At 40.2% G+C, this 22,364-nt stretch overlaps 1 protein-coding gene across 3 annotated transcripts; it reads left to right on the forward strand.

Annotated features, from left to right (window-relative positions):
• The first annotated feature begins 2,025 nt into the window (after positions 1-2,025).
• On the forward strand, positions 2,026-21,005 carry CD86 (CD86 molecule). Of its 3 annotated transcripts, none has more exons than XM_064644566.1 (6): positions 2,026-2,342; positions 7,026-7,075; positions 8,369-8,710; positions 13,117-13,428; positions 15,471-15,605; positions 16,413-19,386. In XM_064644566.1, the coding sequence occupies exons 2-6, from the start codon at positions 7,030-7,032 to the stop codon at positions 16,430-16,432; spliced, it is 855 nt and encodes a 284-aa protein (XP_064500636.1). In that variant the 5' UTR covers positions 2,026-2,342; positions 7,026-7,029; the 3' UTR covers positions 16,433-19,386. The 3 variants fall into 3 exon arrangements, with proteins under 3 accessions (XP_064500636.1, XP_064500635.1, XP_064500633.1); XM_064644565.1 differs by lacking the exons at positions 2,026-2,342; positions 16,413-19,386 and adding exons at positions 6,348-6,910; positions 20,915-21,005; XM_064644563.1 differs by lacking the exon at positions 2,026-2,342 and adding an exon at positions 6,348-6,910.
• Positions 21,006-22,364: the final 1,359 nt, after the last annotated feature.

Consider the following 22,364-nt stretch of genomic DNA (forward strand, 5'->3'; position numbering starts at 1 on the left):
ACTTCTTTACTCAGTCATAAAGAAAAGTCAATGAGAACAAGAAGGGAAGCTGTGGCATAGATATGGCCTTAAACTTCCACAGTTTCCCATAAATATTATGGAATCAGTCCTGATATCACTATTCTTACATAACAATCCATTCAACTGTATTTTTATTGTGTCATCAGTTCTTAAATTAACTTGGTGACTTTCAACAGCAAAGTATCAGGGAAAGACAGACAGTTTTGTTTAATCTCATTGTAGTAACTTTGGTCTTTGCCAAAAATCTATTTCATATTCTATTATTATAAGACCTATTTAAGCAAACAAAAGTGAATGGAATTTGCCAGCCATGAAGACTTAGTCTTATTCAAAAAGGGTTTTTTCCTTCAGGCAAAATCCAAGTAAAGGTTTTCTTGAAGACTGGGGCAACACAGCAGCTCAGGTACACTGTGAATAACACTGACACTTGTGAAAGAATTAAATGTTCTTTGAAAGGGGAACTTTGACTTAAAAAGAGGAAACTTCTTTTGGACAGAGAGTGTTTGCTATAAGTAGCACAAACGTATTTGTGATAGGAAAGTCTGATTTTCTGTGATCTGGGCTTTCTGCACATGGTGGAGGACAGATATTGAGGACAGACGAAAGAATGAACATTTCTGTTGTCAAGACATAGTGGGCTATTTTGCTGCCTCTGAGACAGGAACCTTGGAAAAAGAAATAAGGCATTCCCTAGTATTGTAACAATGCTTTCGATTGAGTGGTTTAGACTTTTTTCTTTATCTGATAATGATTTGAACAGCTACAGATGCAAGCCTTTGTAATGCTCCTATAAACAAGTAGGTGCATACATCAGTAACAATATAATTGCTATTAGTGAAGTGGCTCCACAGATACACTCTGTTTCATTTGAGTCACAGCTGCTATCATAGCAGTTTCACACACATATTCCTTATTTCCTGGAGCAAGCTGACCAAGCTATAGCAGAATGAACCAGAGCCCATTCTGTAGTGGCATCAACAGAATATTTCCTGAATTCCTGGAGCAGGATGTTTATAATCAGGAACTGGGCAAAAGGACCGAAGTGGATCTGCAGGGTGTTGTCTGATTATGCATGTTGTAAGGATACTGGTCTTAATTTACAGCAGTGGATAGGAGAATCAGGTACTTTCTTCCCAGCTACTGCAATTCTGGTGATTGCAGGGAGGGAACCAAAACCAAAAGGCAAAATCTTTTCCTTTAGCTTTGTAAATCAGTTAATGTGCCATGAGAAGCACTGTAAAAACCAGTATGTGTCCCCAGAGTGATTTCTCCACTAGAACTGAGAGCAGAAGAGCTTGGCTCATTTAACTGCACTTCTGAATATCACATCTTCATTTAATAATTGAGATTAATTTATTGCAGGAAAAAGTAGCATCTGATCAGTGATCCTTTTGTTTGAAAAGCAGTGTGAGGTTTGTGCCACATGCCCAGCTGCTTTTGAGAGACACTTACTGAAAATAAAGTATGTAATACCTGAGAACGAAGCATATAATATATTGTATGGCTGCTAATCCTTGTTAGCTGTGTTTGCATATAGGTTAGGAATCAAGTACAGATTCATCCTTCTGTATATAGTACATACCTTGACATCAGAGGTGCCCTGCAAGCTGCTGTCTGAGGTTATGCCTGCACTGCATTGTGTAGCCATGATGCTATTTCCAGGCAGTGTCCTGTGCAGAAATAGTAGGCTTGGAAGAGGGACAACCTGGGAGTGGGCATTTGAATTCCATCTTCTTCCCTCTCGAAGAGACTCCGGCGATTTAATTTGGTTTGTTAATCATCTAACATCTCTAAATTGTGACCTGTATGGGAACAGGGTGTGCTCCTTCTCTGTTTCACTGCGAAGTCAAACAGTTTAGTGTGATTTGATGAGAAGTAAACCCAGCAATTGCTACTTCCCAGCTGACAAGTTTGCTTCACTAGCCGTGAGGCAAGTACAAGGGCTGGGAAAGGAGGACAGGTATGGTACCTGTGATGCAGAAGTGGTTCAAGCAACTTGCCAATTCTGTGGCCAGATGTAGCTTAGAGTGTGGAAAAATATGTCAACCTGACGTGTCCTTTAGGTGGAACTCAAACACCACAGCTAATCCTAATGAATGTCTAATTCTGGTTGATGACGTTCTTCCCCTCTGAATTTCCACCCCCCCCCCCCCCCCGTTTCCCTTGCAGGGAGAATACTTTCGTGTCCTATGATTTGTGCAGTGGGACTGTGTGTCGTCAGGCAGCCGCTGTGCTCTCTCTCGGAGATACCTCACCCTACTTGTGGATGAAGAATTCTGCTTGCAGAAGCAGTGGAATGCTCCATGATCTGTGGACCAAAGGTATTATTTAAATAATTGGTGTTGCTTAATTGCTATCAAAAGAGGAGTTTCTAGATGTTAGGACAAAGTTATCCCAGAATCATAGTGAAAGTCATGGTTCTCCTGGAGATCTTGGATATAATAAAAGGATGTTACTTAGAGAGGGGATAATGGGAAAGAATGAAAAATCCATTCAGAAATGAAAAATTAGGGGGACAGAGAGTTGTTTTTTTTCATATAATAACAATATAATTAAACAATAAGCCCAGAATTTTTAAATGTAACTTGGTGTAAAAAATTGTTTTAAAAGAATGAGCAATAGGAAAAGTTTTGCGATCGTTTAAAACAGTGACACTTTCTAACTGGAGAAGCACATAGGAAACACAAGTCGCCTGAGTAATGGTATCTTTTTAAAATGTGTCCCTCGATGGATATTATATGGTTGTATGGCACAGTTTTTGGGTGAAGGGCACCACAGAATTCTCTGAACTTGCCACGTTAAGAGAATTTTCTTAAATTGTGACTTCCTTTGATAACACTTGTTCAATCAACCTGTGTTTACATGGGAGAAGGCTGGTAAATGCATTTTTAGGATAATTTAATTTAGTAGCTGCTAGGATAGCTTTCAGGTCAGGAGTGGAAAGTCTTAGAGATGTTCTGCCACCAGGAGGCTCACAGCACTGCTTGTGGAACTACTCAGTGTTGCAAGTGGGTGGAAATTTCAGAAAAATCCCCACATTAGAGAAGTCAAAAGAATGATTTACTACTTTGGTCTTTAGTTTTGTTTTGAGGTCAACAAGAAACATGGGGCAGGAGCCTTCCCATAGAGTATGTGTACCCAATGTAAGAAAATAAGCTAATTACATCTGAGACCATGCAAGAAAGGAACATTTTGGAAGGAACTGAGGGGAAGTGAAGGAATTTAGGAGTCAAAGAGCACAGATGTGAGTGTCTTTCAAAAGTTAATGACTACATCCAAAACTGAAAACAGCAAAAAAGAGAGCAAATGAAAACCCAGACAAGCATATTGGTAAAGCTCTTGTTTACTCCAAGACCTTTATGCTTCAGTGTGCCTGTTGGGGTTTTACATGCTGGTTTTCACATGCTGGATTGGGAGGAACAGGAGACAGAAAGCACAAGCCAACCTCAAACTAAGTCACACCGAGCTTTCTGGCAATTGCCCTCAAAAGTAAAGGGAGTGAAGTCGCCGTTTTTCCCAAACATCAATTTTAGAGTTCTTTGTCATCCAGAGGCACCGTGACATGCAAACCTCGTGAAGTTGAACAAAGCAAAGTGCAAGGTCCTACACTTGGCTTGCGGCAATCCCAGACACAACAGGTTGGGCGGAGAAGTGATTGAGAGCAGCTCTGCAGAAAAGGACTTGGGGGTGATGCTTGATGAAAAACTCGACTGTGCTGCGCTTGCAGCACAGAAAGGCACATGTACCTGGGGCTGCATCAAAAGGAGCGTGGCCAGCAGGTTGAGGGAGGTGATTGGCCCCCTCTACTCTGCTCTTGAGAGACCCCGCCTGGAGTATTGCGTAAAATTCTGGTGCCCCCAACATAAAAAGGACATTGAGCTGTTGGAGCAAGTCCAAAGCAGGGCCAGGAAGTTGATAAGAACACCTACCTTATGAAGACAGGCTGAGAAAGTTGGGGCTGTTCAGCTTAGAGAAGAGAAGGCTGCATGGAGACCAAATAGCAATCTTCCAGTATCTGAAGGGGGCTACAGGGAAGCTGGAGAGCGGATCTTCATCAGAAACTCTGGTGACAGGACAAGGAGTAGTGGGTACAAGTTGAAAGGGGGAAATTTAGGTTGGATATTAGGAAGAAATTCTTTACTGTGAGAGTAGCGAGACACTGAAACAGGTTGTCCAGGGAGATTGTGGATTCCCCATCCCTGGCAGTGTTCAAGGACAGGTTGGATATAGCCTTGAGCAACCTGGTCTAGTGAGAGTTGTCCCTGCCCATGGCAGGGGAGCTTGGGACTAGGTGATCTTTAACGTCCCTTCCAAACCTTAACATTCTGTGATTCTATGAATCTATGATTCAGGACAGGAATCCCCCTGTACTGAGACAAGTGGGGACTGTTTCATGAGTTTTCTCAGACTTGTTTGGGCCAAACCAATCTGGTCGTGAATCAGGCCTGTAAAGTGCATGTATTCATGTGGTTTCTTCTCCTTTCAGTGATTGGACTGAAGAGATAGTAAATAAAGGGTTTGAGTGTGACTACTGGCTGCATACTGACAGAATTTCAATTAATATACTTCATTTCTCATCTCTGATGTCCACACATGATTTGTAATTGTGAGTCATAAAGACATCTCCAGGAATGGCTGACAAAGCTTCAAAAGGCAAGAAAGACACAACACATAGCGCTAGCCTTATTTAGCAAGGGAAAATGTGTACCTCCCCATGGACTGACCTCACATTATTCTGAATGTCAGAGATAATTCTAAAGCCACAGGTCTTCAAACCACTCTCATCTCATCAGTTATCATTGGCACCATGAAAAAGTGCCACTTCCACAGATGGATGCACTCAGCCTGTGACCAGGAAAACTGCACATCCACACACAGACCACAATGCTCTGAAGTGGAGAAGTGTGCTCATGCACTGGGCCATGGCCACAAAGAGGGCAGTTTGGTCTGCACCATTTGCCAGGCCATATCCTGAAGCTAAGTCTATCTTTCCTCTCTTACCTAGCCCCCATTGCTAATCAATTCTAGGACACAAGAAGACTTTCAATGGCCTGCAGATATAAGAGAGAATTGAGCACAGAATTTGTACTGAATATGCCAAAGAAATGTAAGAAGCCAACTGTGTAATTCCCCTTCCTTCAGCCTTCCTGAACACTGGCTCCAAGGATCTGCATTTGGTTGTTAAAGACATTTTGTAAAAAAGGGGAAGAAAAGCTGCATGCAGCACTGAAGTTGTAGTGTCCCAATTAATGATTCAGCTTCTCTCTATAAAGTAGTTCATGTGAGAGAAGCAGCTTGTCACACTCTCAGTGACAAGCAATTCCCCTCTGCAGGGAATGTGGGTGTAATTCCCATCTGCAGACTCATGGGATCCTTCTTCATGCAAGCATCACCAGCAACATGCCTTCTCCTGGAAGATGGCAGCCAGGAAACCATGTAGGATCTTTGAGACTTCTGTTCTCACAGCTCAAATATAACCCCTCAAGAAAGGCAAGCAAGTGTTATCTGGTATTCTTGCCTGGGTTTTGTCTCTCTCTCACTCCTGTTTTCAGTTCCGGTTTTGGCCTTCGCTCCTGTGAGACAGTCATTGCAAAACATGCCCAGCTATAGCAGTACATTCTCTCCACTTATGTCTCCAGTTGCTAAATTGTTTTAACTTCTCCTCTTACACATCTGCATTGAATTAAAAAAAAAAAAAAATAGGGCTATCCTTTATTTTTTTCTTGACTGAAAGCAAAAATTCTTATTTATTTGCTGAGAAATAGTTTCTGTAGTTTTCAGTGGCTTGGCACATGCCTTTTTATTTAGGCAGTCAGTTGCGTGGTTTAATTCAGTGGAGCCCATCCTGGGAAGAAAACCCCTTGATAACAGTTCAGAGCAGAAAGAGGATGACCCCTGTCTACAACAATGGATTCTGCATGAGCCCTCCCTCCCTTTCCTCCTCTTCTGCTATGACAGCGGTATCACAGAAAAAACTATCTATATCCTCTGAGACAGTTGGACTTCTTTTTCCCCTTTCCTAAGAAAAGGTAGGATGATCCTGGAAAAATTATTGGCAGTTCTGTACATTACAGTACACACACAAAAAAATGTGTCAGTGGACTGAGTGGAATTCTGTATTAAATAGAAGAAGAGACCAGAGACCCAGGGTAAAGACCCAAGTGTACCAGCCTGAAATAAAACATGATGAAAAATGGGGAACCATCAGGAAACTGACAGCAGACAGCAATCTCCCTGGTTTTAAGTAGTATGACAGCTGGAGAGTTTTCACATCTGCTCCAGCAAAACAGGACTCTTTGGAGCTGTTTAAAGGAGGATGACATTTGGCTGTTTACCAGGATTTACCATGAACCCAAGTACCTAGAGAAGTGTTTGCTTATGAGACAAATCACAGGATTTTTTTCTTTTTTTCTAAAAAGATACCCGTTTTTCTTTACCACAAACTATGTGCTGTTTAGCCTCAACTTTTACAATCGTACAGGATTTCTCTCCATTACTTTTATTGTTGTGAAGGATAGGTTCCTGTTACAAAACTGAAGGTCACACACTTCATCACTTCTGGTAGCTGACATCATCACGCCATCTCCCCCACCTCCTCCTTCTGTGTCACCCTCTCCTCCCCCTCTACTTTCAATTCCCCCATCTTCTTCCCACACTGCCAGGTCAAGCATGCTCCCCATTCCTCTTTCCCCCGCTTCAGGCGTTCTGAGTACTTGTCTTGCCCATTGCACCCCGTGGACTCTGTGTTCCTCCCATGGCATGCACAGTCTGCAGTAATCTTGCACCACATCAGCTTCTCTGTAAACCAGAGATCTGCCATGCCATGCTTGATGTTGTTGCTGAAGGCTGGGAAACACACAGAAGTCCTTGCACCAGTCTATGGAAAAAGGTGAGAGTAACTTTCTCAATACTCTCTCTCTTGCTAAAACTTTTTGGTTTACTATTTCTTTGGGAGTACTGGAGTGTTTTCAACCTCTAACATATTTCTTTCCTCCTTCTTACAGTGTCATGGAGGTCTGCATATTCTTCCTTTGTGCTATGATATCTGTCCCAGGTAAAAGGCACATTTTTAAATAGTTAAAACTGTTTTGATTTTGTGTGTCCTGCTATGGGATACTATCTCATCCACTAAGAAGCTCATTCCTTAGTAATAATTAATCATTTCCATTGCACAGTCAAGGTCATATAGCCTATGTGTTGTATTTAAATTGTGTGCAGGTACTCTATAAAATATATATAGTAAGTACTTTCTCTCTTCAACTTTATATCTTTATATTACACTTATTTTATGTTGCTCTTAAATTTTCAATTTAAATCTGTCTTTAAAATGTGTGTATATCACCTGTGTGTATTATAGAGAAGAGCAGTATTAAACTGGAAACTGACAGTTTGATATGGGACAACTGGAGTTTTAGGCATCTGCAGAGATAATTTTGCTGTCTGGTGCTCTAGAAGAACAGTCAAAACTTTGCAGCAGGAGAGATACTGTAAATCTTCTCCACATTTTGAACACAGCAGAGATGTTTGCATCTTCTGGGGCAGAGGACTGCATTTCTTATTCCAAGAAAAGACAGTCCTCAGAGCCCTTTGCCACCCATAAAAATGGATACGTGCGTGGATGAAAGTGGGAGAAAACTCATCCTTTGTGTAATATGGTTCATCCTTTTTTTGCAGGAAGGCATAATTTTGTTTATTGACCATTTTTGTTAACAAGATCAGCAACAGAACAGTTAAATCTGACATTTAATCTGTCATTAAACTCTAGATTAATTACAGAGCAGTAAAATCTGACATTTAATTTGTCATTAAACTTTAGATTAATTCTTCATTGAGACTGAAAGTGTTCACCTGTTTCTGACCTTCTGGTCATACATTCCCTAGACACTCACATTTACCAAACAGTGTGTACTTCACATTTTCTTCAAAACTCCAATGCCGTGTTGTTTTATTAGGAGAATGAACTCAACTTTTTAAAAAGGAGTTGTGCAGCTGTCTCTTCTGGGGCAGAATTTCATTTCACTCAGGATGCTATGAACAAGAATGGTTTGGACCTTAGTCCTGCAGATTAGTCTTCTAAAATATAGATGCTCACAATCTCTGTGTGGTAAACCTTCCTGGGAAAGTAAAATATAGGAAGAAAAATAAGAAACAGTTTTATGACCTGAACTCCACAAGACTAAGTGTGTCGGTTTGAACAACTACGTGTCTTGTCATACCTAGTGGGAGAATTTGTGTCTAAATGCTGGTGTTTTTATTGCCACTGCCATTAAGTGTTGCCTCTGTGAGCCCAACTTGGTGTTCTTTTGTAGCTGGTGGAAATCTCAATTTTTCTCTCTCTCTGTCTAAGGTATTGCTGCCAGTGTGCATCAGGTGAAGGCATTTCTCAATCACACTGCATACCTATCCTGCTATTTTCCAAACTCTCAGAAAATTGACATGAGGGACTTAATAGTTTTTTGGCAAAAAGGCTCTCATAGAGTGGTGCACGAAGTATACTACGGTGAAGAAAAACCTGATCACCTTAGTCCTGAGTATATAAATCGCACCAAGGTGGATATGGACAAATGGACCTTGCAGTTGTTAAATGCAGGAGTTAAGGATGAGGGACACTATGAGTGTATCGTACAGCACAAAAAGGAAGGACCGCCAAAGGTCATACACACATCTGAGTGTTCACTGCTCATCACTGGTAAGTAATGTCTTCCAATTGCCATCTGCTCAGAGGGTTTTGGGGGGATTCTCTGTGACTTTATTCAGTCCAGAAATATGGGTCCTGCCTCCAAGCCACTGAAAATGTACCTGCACAGGAGCAGAATTTCTAAAGATGGATAAGAGCATTCTCAATAGGAAATCCTTATCTGTGAATGAAAAGTACTCAAGTAGAAGTAATCAGAAGAAGTAGAAAATGAGGCAATAATTTGCTTGATATTACATGATCCCTGATTTCCACCCTGTCATATTTTACAGTGAAAACCATTCTGCCTTCTTCCTCTTGCCTCCTGCAAGTTTTATGACTTTAAGGACTCTGGAAAATAAACTTTCTTTGCATGTGATGCACTACCTTCTATTAAAAGTAGCAGTAGTTATCATCGTTGGTGGTACATTAGAATTGAAACATAGCAAGATCTCTGCAAACACCCAGCTATTTTATGATCATATAAATCACAGGGAAAATAAAGAAAAGAACAGCTCGCATGGAGGAGTAGAAATTCATATGTGCAGTTAAAGGAAAACTGAAAATATCTCTGAAGAAAAAAATGTATGCATTAATGAGATTCAACCTGATTTTTTGCACCAGAGAATTTTTTGTAATAAGAGGAAAAGGCAGTAAATCTTTTAACAGGGAAATGGAAATGAGGCACCAATCTTTTCCTAATATTTTCTAATATTTTTAATAATTCCTAATGTATAATCCTAATGTTTTTCTATTTTAAACTATTCTGTTAGCAACCTTTAACAATATGCCTGTGTTCTGTCTTCCACTGTGATAGTGCTAGTCATTAATAATAGCAGCTTCTAACTTCCACTGGTGTTTTCAGGCTTCAGCATACTAATCTAAAAGAGAACAGGCCATGTGTAACTGCAGGCAAAAATGGAGTACCAGGATATCTGAGCCTGTTTAGCTTTGTGTTACCAGCAAGTGTTCCCTCGATCCACAAATAGAAAACCTAGATTGTTCATTTTGATTCTCCCAGGATCTACTTGACAAGCATTTTCAGTGAAGTTTTAGAACTCAGAAACTCATAATGTGCACTCAGTATCAAGGCCTCCAATTTAAGAGATGCTTAGCATCAATTACTCAATTAGTTCAAACAGTTAAGGCAGTTATCAGCTTAGCCAACATCTGAGAAACATGTTATAGATGTCTCATATTTAAGCACTAAGACTCTCCTACACCTCGTAAGGTTTATCTCAGGAAGACTGTCTGAACTATGTGCTGCTGGGTTCCTTCCAAATGGCTCTTTGTTCAAACAATTCCTAAACAAAGGAGCAGTATAAAACCATATTTTAAAAAAATCCCTTCAAAATAATTAGAAGAAAAATACAGATGTTGAAGGGAAAATACAAATGTTGAAATGTACCTGTGCTTACATACTGTTTTTTAATTAGAATCTTATATCATACATGGAGGGCTTTTTGTAGTTTGGCATGTCGCACTTAAAACGGACTTCAGAAAGATTGTGTGCTGTACAAGAATGATAGGGCAGTCACACAAAGCTATCTAGATCACTTGATAACCAAGCCTATTCAGAAATACTGAATTAGCTTCTAATACAGTTTACACCGGTTATTTTTATGTATTACATTAGTACCGTATACAGATAGCATGAAGCTGTGTCAGGGGAGGTTTAATTGGATATTAGGAGAAGGTTTTTCATCCAGAGGGTGGTTGGGCACTGGAACAGGATCCCCGGGGAAGTGGTTACACCACCAAGCCTGCCAGAGTTCAAAAAGTGTTGGGACAATGCTCCCAGGCATGTGATGTGATTCTTGGGGTGAAGGGCAAGGAGTTGGCCTTTGATGATCCTTGTGGGTCCCTTCCAACTCAGGAGATTTTATGACTCTATAATATGTATGTTGTATGTATTGTGTACAGCCAGGATGACATATAATAACAATGAACTCAGATCCTTCCCCAGAAAAAAAGGGAAGGCTTCACAATGGAAAACTCTGGCTCTTAAAACGTGCAAGGTAGAGACCATGATGACAGGCTGCTTAACTGGAAAATCTGCTGCAATAGCATGTCTGCAGTGCATCTTCTGGATGAATCAATAAGGGAAGTAGGTGAAGCTAGGGAAGCTGTTCAAAATATGCACAATTCAAAGTGCTGGAAATTAAGCTGATGTCAGAAAAGAGACTTACAGTTTGTGACCTCATTTGAAAAGGGATGTTGAAAAACTGTAAAGTATGAAGAAAAGCTCTACTAAAGTTATCTGAGGGCTGGGAAAAATACAGTCCAACTAGAGATGTTAAAATAACAATCTGATTACCTTATAACACAGAATAATGAGAAGAATCTTGTTTCCAGAGTGTGGGAACCTGAAATATACATAAAATACTGGATATTAAAAAATTTTAAAAGGGTTAATTAATTCAGTGATAGTCAGTGTCTGGAAGCAAGTGAGAAGTAAGGCACATTGTCACTTGAGAAAATAGAACAAAACCAAGTAGGATGATTAAGCCATTGAGAAAAATAGTAAGGGCTTGATGGATCTGCTGTCTCTTGAAGTATTGAATCTAAACCCATAGCCTTTTTGGAAGATACTATCTTTAACTATGAAAGATGTTCTGAAATGTGCTTTTCTGTTAACAACAAAAAACTCACATATATGTAGTCCACACCCTGCATGCAACCAACATCACTTTTCAGTAAATTGAGGTTCCAGAAGCTATAAAACAGAAATGCCGAGTATATTCCACTATTTCCACTTGCTTACTGTCAATAAGATTGAAACCCTTAAATCACTTGGATGATGTGACAAGTCTCACAGCCATGGATTACAATCCTGCCATCTCTATAAAATATCAAGGAGAGAATAAATTCTCCAGACCAAAAGTCTGACAGCAGTCAGCTAAGCAAGTCAGACCTTGAGGAGAAAGAGAAAGCTTGAGCTTTCCTGAGGGACAACTTAACTAAATTTTGGGGTATAAAAAGGGGGGGCTTTTTCAATTTTGATTTCATATCCGCGGAGTCTCTTGGGGAGATTTAAGTGACTAAACTAAATCCTATTCCCTGTGTGCTAGGATAGAGCAAATAAAAGCAACATCATGTTTCTTCATTCATCCATGTTAAGAATACAGTAGGGCAAGGATTAAATCCTGGATCCAGCCCACTGAATGTCTGTTCAGAAGAGCAAGACCCTTTTAGGCACATATTTTTCTAAGAATCCTTTTCCCCTTCTTCAATATTTCTCCACATTTTCTTTAGTCCTATTGGCACTAAAATAATGAAGCATTTTCAATGAAGTCTTGAGTCTGTTTCTTGGGGTTTGTTGCTGATTTTTGGGAAGTGGCTGTTGTTTGTTTTTTTTAAGTTGCTGTATGCCAACATGTAGTCAGTATTATGGCTACCTTCTCTCCTTCTCCTTTCCCATCAGAGTCTACTGTTTTTACAGTGACCTTTTAACCAGAAAAATCCTGGTTGAGAATATTTAGGAGATTATTTAAGAGAAAGTAGTGGTTAAAATCTTCTATTTTTTCATTCATATTTTATGTTTAAATGATTCTTCCCAATTCTGTTTCACTGTTTCTTGCCTGGGAAACTTCAGTTTTTAAAGCAACGGGTGTGTTTTTCATTGACTCCAATGAGTACCAAGTGACACAAAGTAAAAAAACCTTATGCTGTGGTCTTTTCTACCTAAAAAGCTAAGCTAAGGGAAGCCTTAGCTCTGATGGGTGAATTACTTTATATGCTGCAAAATGTTTGCTCACAATATTGACAGACACCAAGGATATTTCTGCTCATGACAGCCCTGCACCTCCAATTTACCCCATCTGAATTCTCTCAGATGATCTCTTTCTCTACATTTCACAGTTACAAGTTTGTGGTTTTCCCCTTACCCATTCAGGAGGTCAAAAGTAGGCAGCATTGTGTCCCCTTCCCATTTTTTGCTTAAGCCCTTACCCGTAAGCAGACCAGGTTTGATTATTCTGAGGTGTCAATGTGTCTAAAGGAGGTGGGAGAGATAGAGGCCCATTGTCTTGCTGATCAGACTTACATCCTTGAAACACCCTGAGGACAAGAAGCAACAAGTCTACATATACACCAAAAAAAACAAAAAACAAACAAACAAAAAAAAACAAACAAAAAACAAAAACAAAAACAAACAAAAACAAACAAACACAACAACAACACAACAAAAACAAACAAAAACCCTGAAAAACAAACAAACAAACCCACAAAACCCAACCAAACAAAAACCCCAAAACAAAACAAAACAAAAACATAAACAACCCCTTTTCTTGGAACACCCATTGTCTTCCTGAAGAAAACATTTTAGAGTTGTTTCTGCCTGAAAATCTTAAATAATTCACAGGAACTGTCAGAAATGTGGTATGCCTGGCTCATGATGCTTTCTCTTTGGTCTGTTTCAGCCAACTACAGTCAACCTGAGATAGCACAACTGCACACTGGGGAACTAAAGCCCAATGGATACTTGAATCTTTCCTGTTCATCCATTGGAGGTTATCCAGAGCCCAAGGAGATGACTTGGCTAATTTCATATGAAAACACAACATACAAGCATATGCCTCCCATGGACGTCTCACAGGATGCTGTAACAAAGCTGTACAATGTTACTAGCAAGCTGAATATCCTGGTTCCTACAAACAGCCTCACTAATATTAGCTGCTTGCTTCACCTCAGAGAGCAGCTGGGAATCCTTGTCTCAGCGCCACTGCATATTGGTGAGTCTCCATTTGAACATTCCATTTTTGCATGGGTAGGAGCAGGGTGTATTGCAGTAGAGCTGATCACAAATAGCAGCATAGTCAGGGCAGGGAACAAACCCTAACTCGTAGTAGCAGTTTGTTACAAGGGTTGTATGTTCTCCATCTGTTTGCCACTGAACTCCCTTTCTTTTCCACATGGGAAATCTTATTGCAGCAAGGAGAGGGCACAGAGAAGGAAGGCTACTGTTACACAATCCAGAACACATCATCCCTATTCATCTCTTCCCTAGAATATGCTGTAGTAGCAACAAAGCAACCTGGATGTCTGGATTAGGCAGCGACCTCCAGAGGTGATAGCTTTTTAGAGAGGTTGACACTTCACAGACTCAGAGAACTGTTGAGGTTGGAAGAGGCATCTGGAAATTATATAGTTCAACCACTCTGCTCAAAGTAGGGTCAATAGTTAGCACAGGGCCTTATCCAGTTGAATTTTAAATACCTCTCAGGATAAAGACTCCACAATGTCTCTCAGCAAGCATTCCAGATTTTGACTACCCTGACAGTAAAAAAGGGGTTTTTTTCTTATGGTTTAAAGTGCTCGAGCTGCTATTCTTAATCATTCCTTACAGAAAGGCAGAAGGCAAAACAGAAGAGCCCCTTGGACCATATTTGGTTCACAAACTGCCATATAGACTGTGCTGAGTTTAAGTGTAAAGGCCATGAAACTTGGACTAGTATTAGAAGCATTCCTGGTGGTTTTCATAACATTTGGCAGAATGAAGTGCACATTCCAAAATGACTATTTGGGGATTTTTGTTCTCTGAGATTGTGTCTTTTTTGAGACACCTCTTGCAAGATGAAGCTGGGGACCTGAGTTTCAATGTGACTTTACTGTTGGATTATCTCAGGGTTCCACGTGACTGCTCCTTTATTTAAATTAAAGCAGTATTTTATTTATTTTCTGGAACAGGAAGACACCTTTGGGCATACTTTTGTTTGTAAACTATGGCACAAGCACATCAAAATAAAGACAATTCCCACTTTGGTCATAAGTTTGTTTGTCTTGCACATGTCTCTTTAAGACAATGCTGAAGATGAAGAGCTGTGCTTCAACTGACAGGAACAGGGAACCAAGAGGGAATGGTAGCATTGCAGGAAAGCCAGCCAGGGTAGTACAGACATGCACTTTCCTTCTGCAGATGTAAAAGAACCTTGCCACTTTTTCTGAAAAATTTCTACAGTGCAGTTTCCTTAATATAAATTTAGCTAAAGAGTTAAGTTACCAATGGCAAAGTACCTCTAATGTTTTTAAAATTCTAGGACTTTTAAATAATATTAAAATACAATCCAGAAGTCTTCTAAGGTTTGTTTAGCTCTACACATTCCTTGTGAATGTTGACATGGCTATATTAGCTATATTAGCAATAATGCTGCATCCTCCTCTTCTCAATTATTCCCTCCTCCCTGGCTTTATGAAAGTAGTCACCTGATAAGCAGAGATGGTAAGAAACCAGAAACTCCACATAAACATAAGGTTTGTTTGGCAATAACTGAACCTCTACCAGCTGCTAACCCTACCAACCAAAACCTCAAAAACACAAAAACCAGAAATAGAGGGAAAGTCCTTTGCATTCCCTGCTACTTTCACATCCCTTCCAACATTTCATTAGGCTTTGACCATCATTTGCAACAGATACCAAGTAGTAACATATCCGAGGTTCTTTGAACTTGCACAGTAGCATTAGCACAGTAGCTGCCTCCTAGGCTCTTGTATTAAGTTGCCGATCCCTCACATGTTACCCAAACCTCAGAAAGAGTGCTTTGCCTTCCTGTTGCTGAAGTGATGATTAAGACCCCGTAGTTTCTCTGGGTTTTGGAAATGGAAATAAAACAATATGCATAGTGTTTTATTGACACTATTAAAGCACTGTAAAAGCAAAGGATGCTGAGGGCCTTTACCTAAACTTCTAAGTCACTTAACTTTGGAATAGAGTGTTTAAGCTAATGTCACCAAATTAAATATTTCCTGTGTGAATCTTTTGTGTTTTCTTATTCAGAGATACAGGAGGAAGAAGTGGAACAAGTAAATACAAATTTCTCTGGCCCGCTTATAGCTGTGGTTGTACTGGTCGCACTTCTTCTGAGTTTTGTGATATTGAAGAAGATCAGAAATATCTTGTCTACCAACCAGAGTAAGTTATTACATGTCATTCTGCTCTACCATCCCTCAAGTCATAGGTTTTACCCTTTGTAATCATCCCTTTACCTTCTTTACAGGTAAAGAGAGAAAGTTAGGTTTCATGTTGGACTTAAGCTAAACTTCCTAGGACAGTTTAATTCCTGTAGGACAATTTAATTCCTACAATAACTTAGTCCATCCTGCACCAAGTCAAAACATCTTTCTCCTGTCTTGTCCTGGGATCTACTTCTCCTTCTTCTTCGTGTTCTGTGAGGCTGCCATGGCACCGGCTTACCACCTTTTCCTGTAGTTTCAACCTTTTTTTTACTGGATTTTGAGTAGATTTGGCTCCTAAAATCATTGAACTGTATAAATCTTTCTTGTCCATCACTACTTATAAGAAAGGTGGAACTGGGGAAGGGATGAACTTACATGAAGTGCAAGGATCTCCATCATCACAGAGCTGAATGATCACCACAAGCTGCCCACACACTTCATCTGCCCACACAAGAATCATCTTGTACTAGGAACAAAATTTGATCTTTGCATTGCATTTCTCTATTTTCTTCCAAGACTAGTACTCAGCAGTCCAGGGTTTGTTTAGCACTGAAAGGATCCTCATGCTGACATCAGAGTCTATTCTTCTTTGTAGCAAAAGGGAAATGCATTCCTCAGTCAGTCCTGTGTCCTATAAAGCCAAGGGCCCTGATCCCCACCTCATTCTTTTTTCCAAATTCTAAGATAACTGAACATTTACTATCAACTCTTTTTCAGCTCCTATTTATCACATTTCTGTAAATCACATATTCATCTATTTTAGGTGTCAGTCTAGCAGTCTAGAAGCTATCCATCTTGAAACTGAGGCCATCAGCCAGACTACTGACAGAGACCTGCCTCAGCACACAGCAGGACCTGAGGTCCTATGTTTTTAGAGTCTCTGCCAGAACGAGAATCCTCCACAGATGCCCTACAGAACAACATGCAACATTTTGTCTAATTGCTGAAACCTACTGCCCAGTGTTCTCTGTTTTTATTTTTGCTCCAGGATGGTAGTAAATATGATGCTCTGCCTCTCTGCGTGACTACATTTTTGATGTATCTTTTATTGCACTCTTTGAAAATGTAAAATCCTGACAGTGAATGAAGAAAGCAGAGCTGCATAGGTTATAGAATGTCTCAGAAAGAGAAGGAGTTGGGCCACAATCTGTGAATCATAACCATTGCTGCAAACAGGCAGGCTATTAGTCACAGAATCACAGAATGGCTTGGGTTGGAAGGGACCTTAAAGATCAGCTAGTTCCACTCCCCTGCCTAATCATGAGGCACAAATGCTTTTGGCAGAGCCAATGTGGCTCTGTGTACCAGTAACTTTCTTGTAAAGCTTCACGCCAGTAAGAGGAACTTCAGGGCATTTCCCCACCTTCTGAGAAAAGTCGTGCAATTCCTATCAGGCATTTGAAACTAGAAATAATCTGAAGGCAATACCTGCTTTAAACATAATTTCTGATTATCCTAATTTTTTTTAATATCATCCAAGCTTTATGTGCCCAGACAGTTAGTACTTCCATGCTTTGTTCTTCCGTATTCTGACCGAATGCCGTAGTAGTTGTTCAGGTGGATGCAGGGATAGAAAATGAAAGCATGAGGTATCATTCATACATGTGTATATCTAAACATACAAAATTAGGCTGAGCAGATAATGAAAAAATATTACATGAGTAGGTCATGTTCCAATTTGGTTGACTATGTTCTCCCCTTGTTAATTTTGCTTCAAAACTGAAGATAGAGCAATCTATACACTGTAGTAAGTTCAGCTGTAGGAGATAGTTTTACCTTTCAGAAAAGATTCTTTTTCGCTCAGAATGTGCCAGCTTTCCAATCCTGAATGACCTCTGCACCTTATATTCTTCAACAGCACTGACATCTTTCAGGAGCAAGAACACAGCAGAACTGAGACAAAATTCTTCTGAGGTCTTGATTGTGTTTGTAGGTCTGGCATTTTCAGAAAGAGCAGGGACACAGGCATCATATTCTCAAGACAAATTTCAGCTCAGAGTTGCAATTTGGAGACATAAATTCTCTACAGTTTCTCGTGCATGCAAATATTCTTTTCTGTTAAATGGTATTGTGAGTTGCTAGATTCCACCTCAGTTTTTACGCTTTTTTCAAGCGTGTCAGAGAAATGCATGGTCTTTTGAGTTACCTGAACTATTTGGGAGTCAGTTTATTAAGCTATTACACTAACATTCCAAATATTTTCATTCAGATTCATATCATTCAAATGTTATTAAAAGTTAAAGGTTTTATTTTTATGTAAAAGTTTATACTTGCTAGCAAACTTATTTAATGATTTATTAAAACATATGTCTTTTTCTGTGTTGCTGGTTTTATTCTCCTGCCATTAAAGCAGTATATTGGGGAATACTGACATTTGGTGTTCTCAGGGAGGAAACATTTCCAGAATTACTTCTTGAAAACAAATGAATAAAATAAGTATTGATGAAATGACCAAGAATGGCACAACTGGAGGTTTTCATATGTTCATCCGTGGAGCCGCCTCTATGTGCACAGATGTGTGTGTACATACCTCTTTGATCTACTGACCTATACACCTCAAAGATGAGATACAAATCTGCAGTCTGAAAATTTTTGATTCTATGTTGGAGGTTGTCAGATATATCTCCAGTGGGTCACATAATCTTCTCTAACTCTTGATGCCATTTGGTTCCTTAATTAGTGCATGCGTTAAACAGTCAGGTATACTAAATCAGATAGACACTCACTAGATTTGTGTTGTCTCTCCTGCTTTTTTTGACACATGCTGTAATTCAGTTCATTTTTTTTCAACATTTTCCTTTCCCACTCAAGTCATCCACCTAAAATCCTCACTAACACTGAGGTTGTCAGAACAAATAGTCAAACCTTACTTTGTTCCTACCCAAACAACGAGCCCTGGGGGACTTTTGTCTTCCATATGACTAGATTCACACATGTACACATATGTTGTTGTATTCACAGTCTTGGAACTCTCCTGCTGGTCCCCACATTCTGATATGCTGCTTGTCTGGTCAGCTTTATGCACTGAGGGAAAAAAAACATCACCAACCTTTCATGTTTTTCTATAGGAGAAAAACAATAGTCAGTTCCTCCACAATGGACAAGGGATCTGGATTCCATTTTAGGACTCAAGAGTCCTATAGCACATTCACTTAGCAGAAAAAAATAATTCCGAGCACTTGGCAATTCAACAGTTTTTGCAACATGCCTTAGTACCTCTGAGGGAGCTTTTCACCCTGATACAGTATTTGCTGTCACTGTCTGTAGCTGCAGCTAGTTGGAAAAAGTGACATGGTGAGTTAGGTTTATCCTTTGACAATTCCCTTCCATCATTAATTTGTTCCTAATTGGTGAAGTTGTTTGTTTTCCTCCTTGCCATCCATCTACTTTAGGCTGCCAACCTTCTTCTATTACCTGCTTAATTTCTCTACCTCCTCTTATTCTTGCTCTTAAAATCAACTCTAATTCCCTCCTGCAGTTAAAGACATTTAAGGGGAAAAAAGCAGATGGGCTTCAGGGAAAAATCTTAGTTTGTCTCTTTCTGTTCAAATGCATTAATCCTCTGCACTAGCAGGTGTATTGAGCACAGTGGCAAGGTACAGGAAAAGCATGGCTGATGTGCTGGTATTTTTGTCCTCTATACAGCTACATTCAGATTTCCAGGCTCTCTCCTCACACACTTCACTTTTTTCTTTGGCAGCGTACTTTCAGTCATTCAGTGACTCTATAAACATGGCAAGCAAATGAATAAGCATACACCTCTATGTACCACAGCATGTAACAACTTCACTTAAAAACACCATTCCTTTATTTTCAGGTGGAACATTATGAATTGCAGAAAATACTAACAAAGAAATGGCAAAGGTGTGTTAAACTAGTATCCAATGCCCTAAAGTAAAATCCTGTCATCAGACTTAGAGTTGTGAAAGATTGCTTCAGGTTCACTGATTAACCAGCAATGAACCACCAAATAACTGAGACTGGAATGGACATAGGGAGATTGTCCAACTCAACCCCCCTGCTCAAGCAGGGTCACCTGGAGCAAATTGCCCAGGTCCATGTCCAGACAGCTTCTGAATATCTCCAAGGAGGGAGACTCCACAACATATCTGGGCAAATTGGTGCAGAGCTCAGTCACCCTTCACAGTAAAAGAGGGTTTCCTGGTGTTCAGAGGGAAACTCCTGGGTTTCAGTTTGTGCTTATTGCCTTTGGGCCTGTTACTGGACACCACTGAGAGCCTGGCTCGGTCTCTTTTGCACCCTCCCTTCAGGCACTTACACACACCGATGAGATCTCTCCAAGGCTTCTCTTCTCCAGGCTGAACAGTCCCGGGGTACTCAGCCTTTGCTCAGATGAGAGATGCTCCACTCCTTTAATCATCTTTGTGGTCCTTCACTGAACTCTCTCCACTGTCCATGTCTCTTGCCTACTAGGAAGCCCAAAACTAGGCACAGGACTCCAGGTGGTGCCTCAGCAGTGATCACGTCCCTCAGCCTGCTGGCAATACTCTCGCTGACGCAGCCCAGATACTGTTGGCTGCCTTTGCCACGAGGGCGCACTGCTGCCTCATCTTCAACTTGTCCACTAGGCCACTCCTGTCCTTTTCTGCAGAGCTGTTTTCCAGATGGTTTGTCCCAGCCTGTACCTGTGAATGGCATTCTTATTCCTAAGGTGCAGGACTTTGAATTTCCTTTTTTTTTTTGAGGTCCCTCCCTGCCCATTTCTTCAGCCTCTTGAGATCCCTCTGGATGGCCATATGACTGTCTGGTGTGCCACTCCTCCAAGTTTTCATCATCTTCAAAGTTGCTGAGTGTACACTTGCTCCCAGCACCCAGGTCATTAGTGAAGAGGAAAATCAATTAGTTTTACTGTAAATTCCTTAATGTCACCAGTGCTACTGCTATGGTTAACAGGTGACAGAACAGTGGAGTGTTGCATTTCCAGAATATTCCACAGTCACTTCTGAGAAAATTATCATTAACAAAGTATATTCATGGCAAATGTCCCTTAGTGGATTTTTTACCCTTTCATGTGAAGTATTTGCTACTGGAGGTTACATTTAACCACAGAAATATGGTAACTATTAAAAAAATCTAGTTCTTGTGTGTATTACCTCTATGTTTTGGTTTCAAATTCTTTTTCTTTCTCCTTTCCAAACTCAGAAGGCAACAAGAAAAAATATATTAAGTACTTCTCTACACTGGAATGCTGGACTGTCATAATTCACAACTTATCTCTCTTTGGTTTTCCGTTTTCTGCACTAGGAGGGCCATAATGCTGAGACAGGGAAGGATTTAAGCAAGACATGTTTTCTGATCTCACGATTGACTACCAGAAGGTTTTCAGGAGAATATCTACAATTAGACAAGAAAGTTGGTGAAAGTTGAGAAAGACTTGGAAATGAATGAGGTCTGAGAAAGTGTAAGGAGAAGAGTGATACGCTGGGCTGGCTTGCAACAGGAAGTGCACATGCATCAAGAGCAGAGCTGCTTCACAGACTCCAGGAAAGCTGGGAAAGGCTACTCTCCAGACAGCAGACATACCACTAGCAAGGAGAGGTTCTGCACAGAAGTCCAGAAATCCAGAGTACACTTACAGCTGTTGACGTGCCATACCTCCTTACATACTTCTGATATTTTATAGCAGATATGCAAGATCAAATTTTCCTGCACTTCCTGGTTTCTTGATACTGACACATGCATATTTTTTGTCCATTACTTTTGTTAATACAACTTTAAAACAAAGAAACTAATGAAAATCATAAAAATTATCCCTAGCCACCCATTTCTAGTAAGCACTGCTTATTATTTCAGACATAGACCTAGGAAAAAACAGAAAGATGAGTTGAGGATAGCTCAGACTGCAGTTACATACCTACATGCACAGCTGATGCACTGTGTATATTGCCTGCCCTCTTCTGAAACATGCTTTTAATTTAACTTGTACAGGTGTGAAAATGAGACTATGACACAGAAGCAAAGGAGAGATCTTACTTCTTTACCTTGCACTGTTAAATGCACTACTGTATCCAGAACCATAAGTCATATCTCAAAAAGATGTTAAAATATTAGAATTAGAAAAGAAGTGATAAAAAGTGACTAAGGCTTTAGAAAGCATGTTTACAACGTGAAGTTTATGGAGTTCAACCTATACAGACAATGAAGAAAATGGAGAAAGGACCTGATGAATCTGTCTGGTATTCCAACAGTTGAATTGATTGGAGATCCTTCCTGCTGAGTGACTCACACTGGGGAACCCAGAACTGGACACAGTACTAGAGGTGTGGCCTCATTGATGCTGAGTAGGGGGGAAGAATCATGTTCCTTGACCTGACGGCAACACTCCTCCTGATGCAGTCCAGGATACCATCAGTACTCTTTGTCACTTACGTTCAGTGCAGTGTCCACCAGGACCCCCAGGTCTATTTCTGCAAAGCTGCTTTCTAGCTTGTCAGCTCCCAGCATGTGCCAATGCATGGAAAGGGGACAGAGAAGCTGAGTTAAGAGTCAGAGTAATCAGGTTTCTTGAATGTATATGAAAGATCCAGTATATACGTACATATATGCCTGCATGTTTGTACTGTGGAATAGAAGGGGACTGATTTAACAAAATATTAGAGGGAAAACAAATTATGATACCTACCAAGAGATTCGATGTGGAAAGAAAAGCCAAGACAAACCCAAGGAGAAAAGAGGCTCAGTATCATATTCCTTA

The sequence above is a fragment of the Pseudopipra pipra genome, chromosome 2 (assembly GCF_036250125.1).
Source record: "Pseudopipra pipra isolate bDixPip1 chromosome 2, bDixPip1.hap1, whole genome shotgun sequence".
Taxonomy (NCBI): domain Eukaryota; kingdom Metazoa; phylum Chordata; class Aves; order Passeriformes; family Pipridae; genus Pseudopipra; species Pseudopipra pipra.

Excerpts from the sequence above, each read along its gene's own strand:
- CD86 (XM_064644563.1), top strand. The coding sequence starts at position 6,840 with ATGCCATGCTTGATGTTGTTGCTGAAGGCTGGGAAACACACAGAAGTC. Across the intron at positions 8,711-13,116 it reads GTGTTCACTGCTCATCACTG|CCAACTACAGTCAACCTGAG; the intron begins GTAAGTAATGTC and ends GGTCTGTTTCAG. Across the intron at positions 15,606-16,412 it reads TATCTTGTCTACCAACCAGA|GTGTCAGTCTAGCAGTCTAG; the intron begins GTAAGTTATTAC and ends CATCTATTTTAG.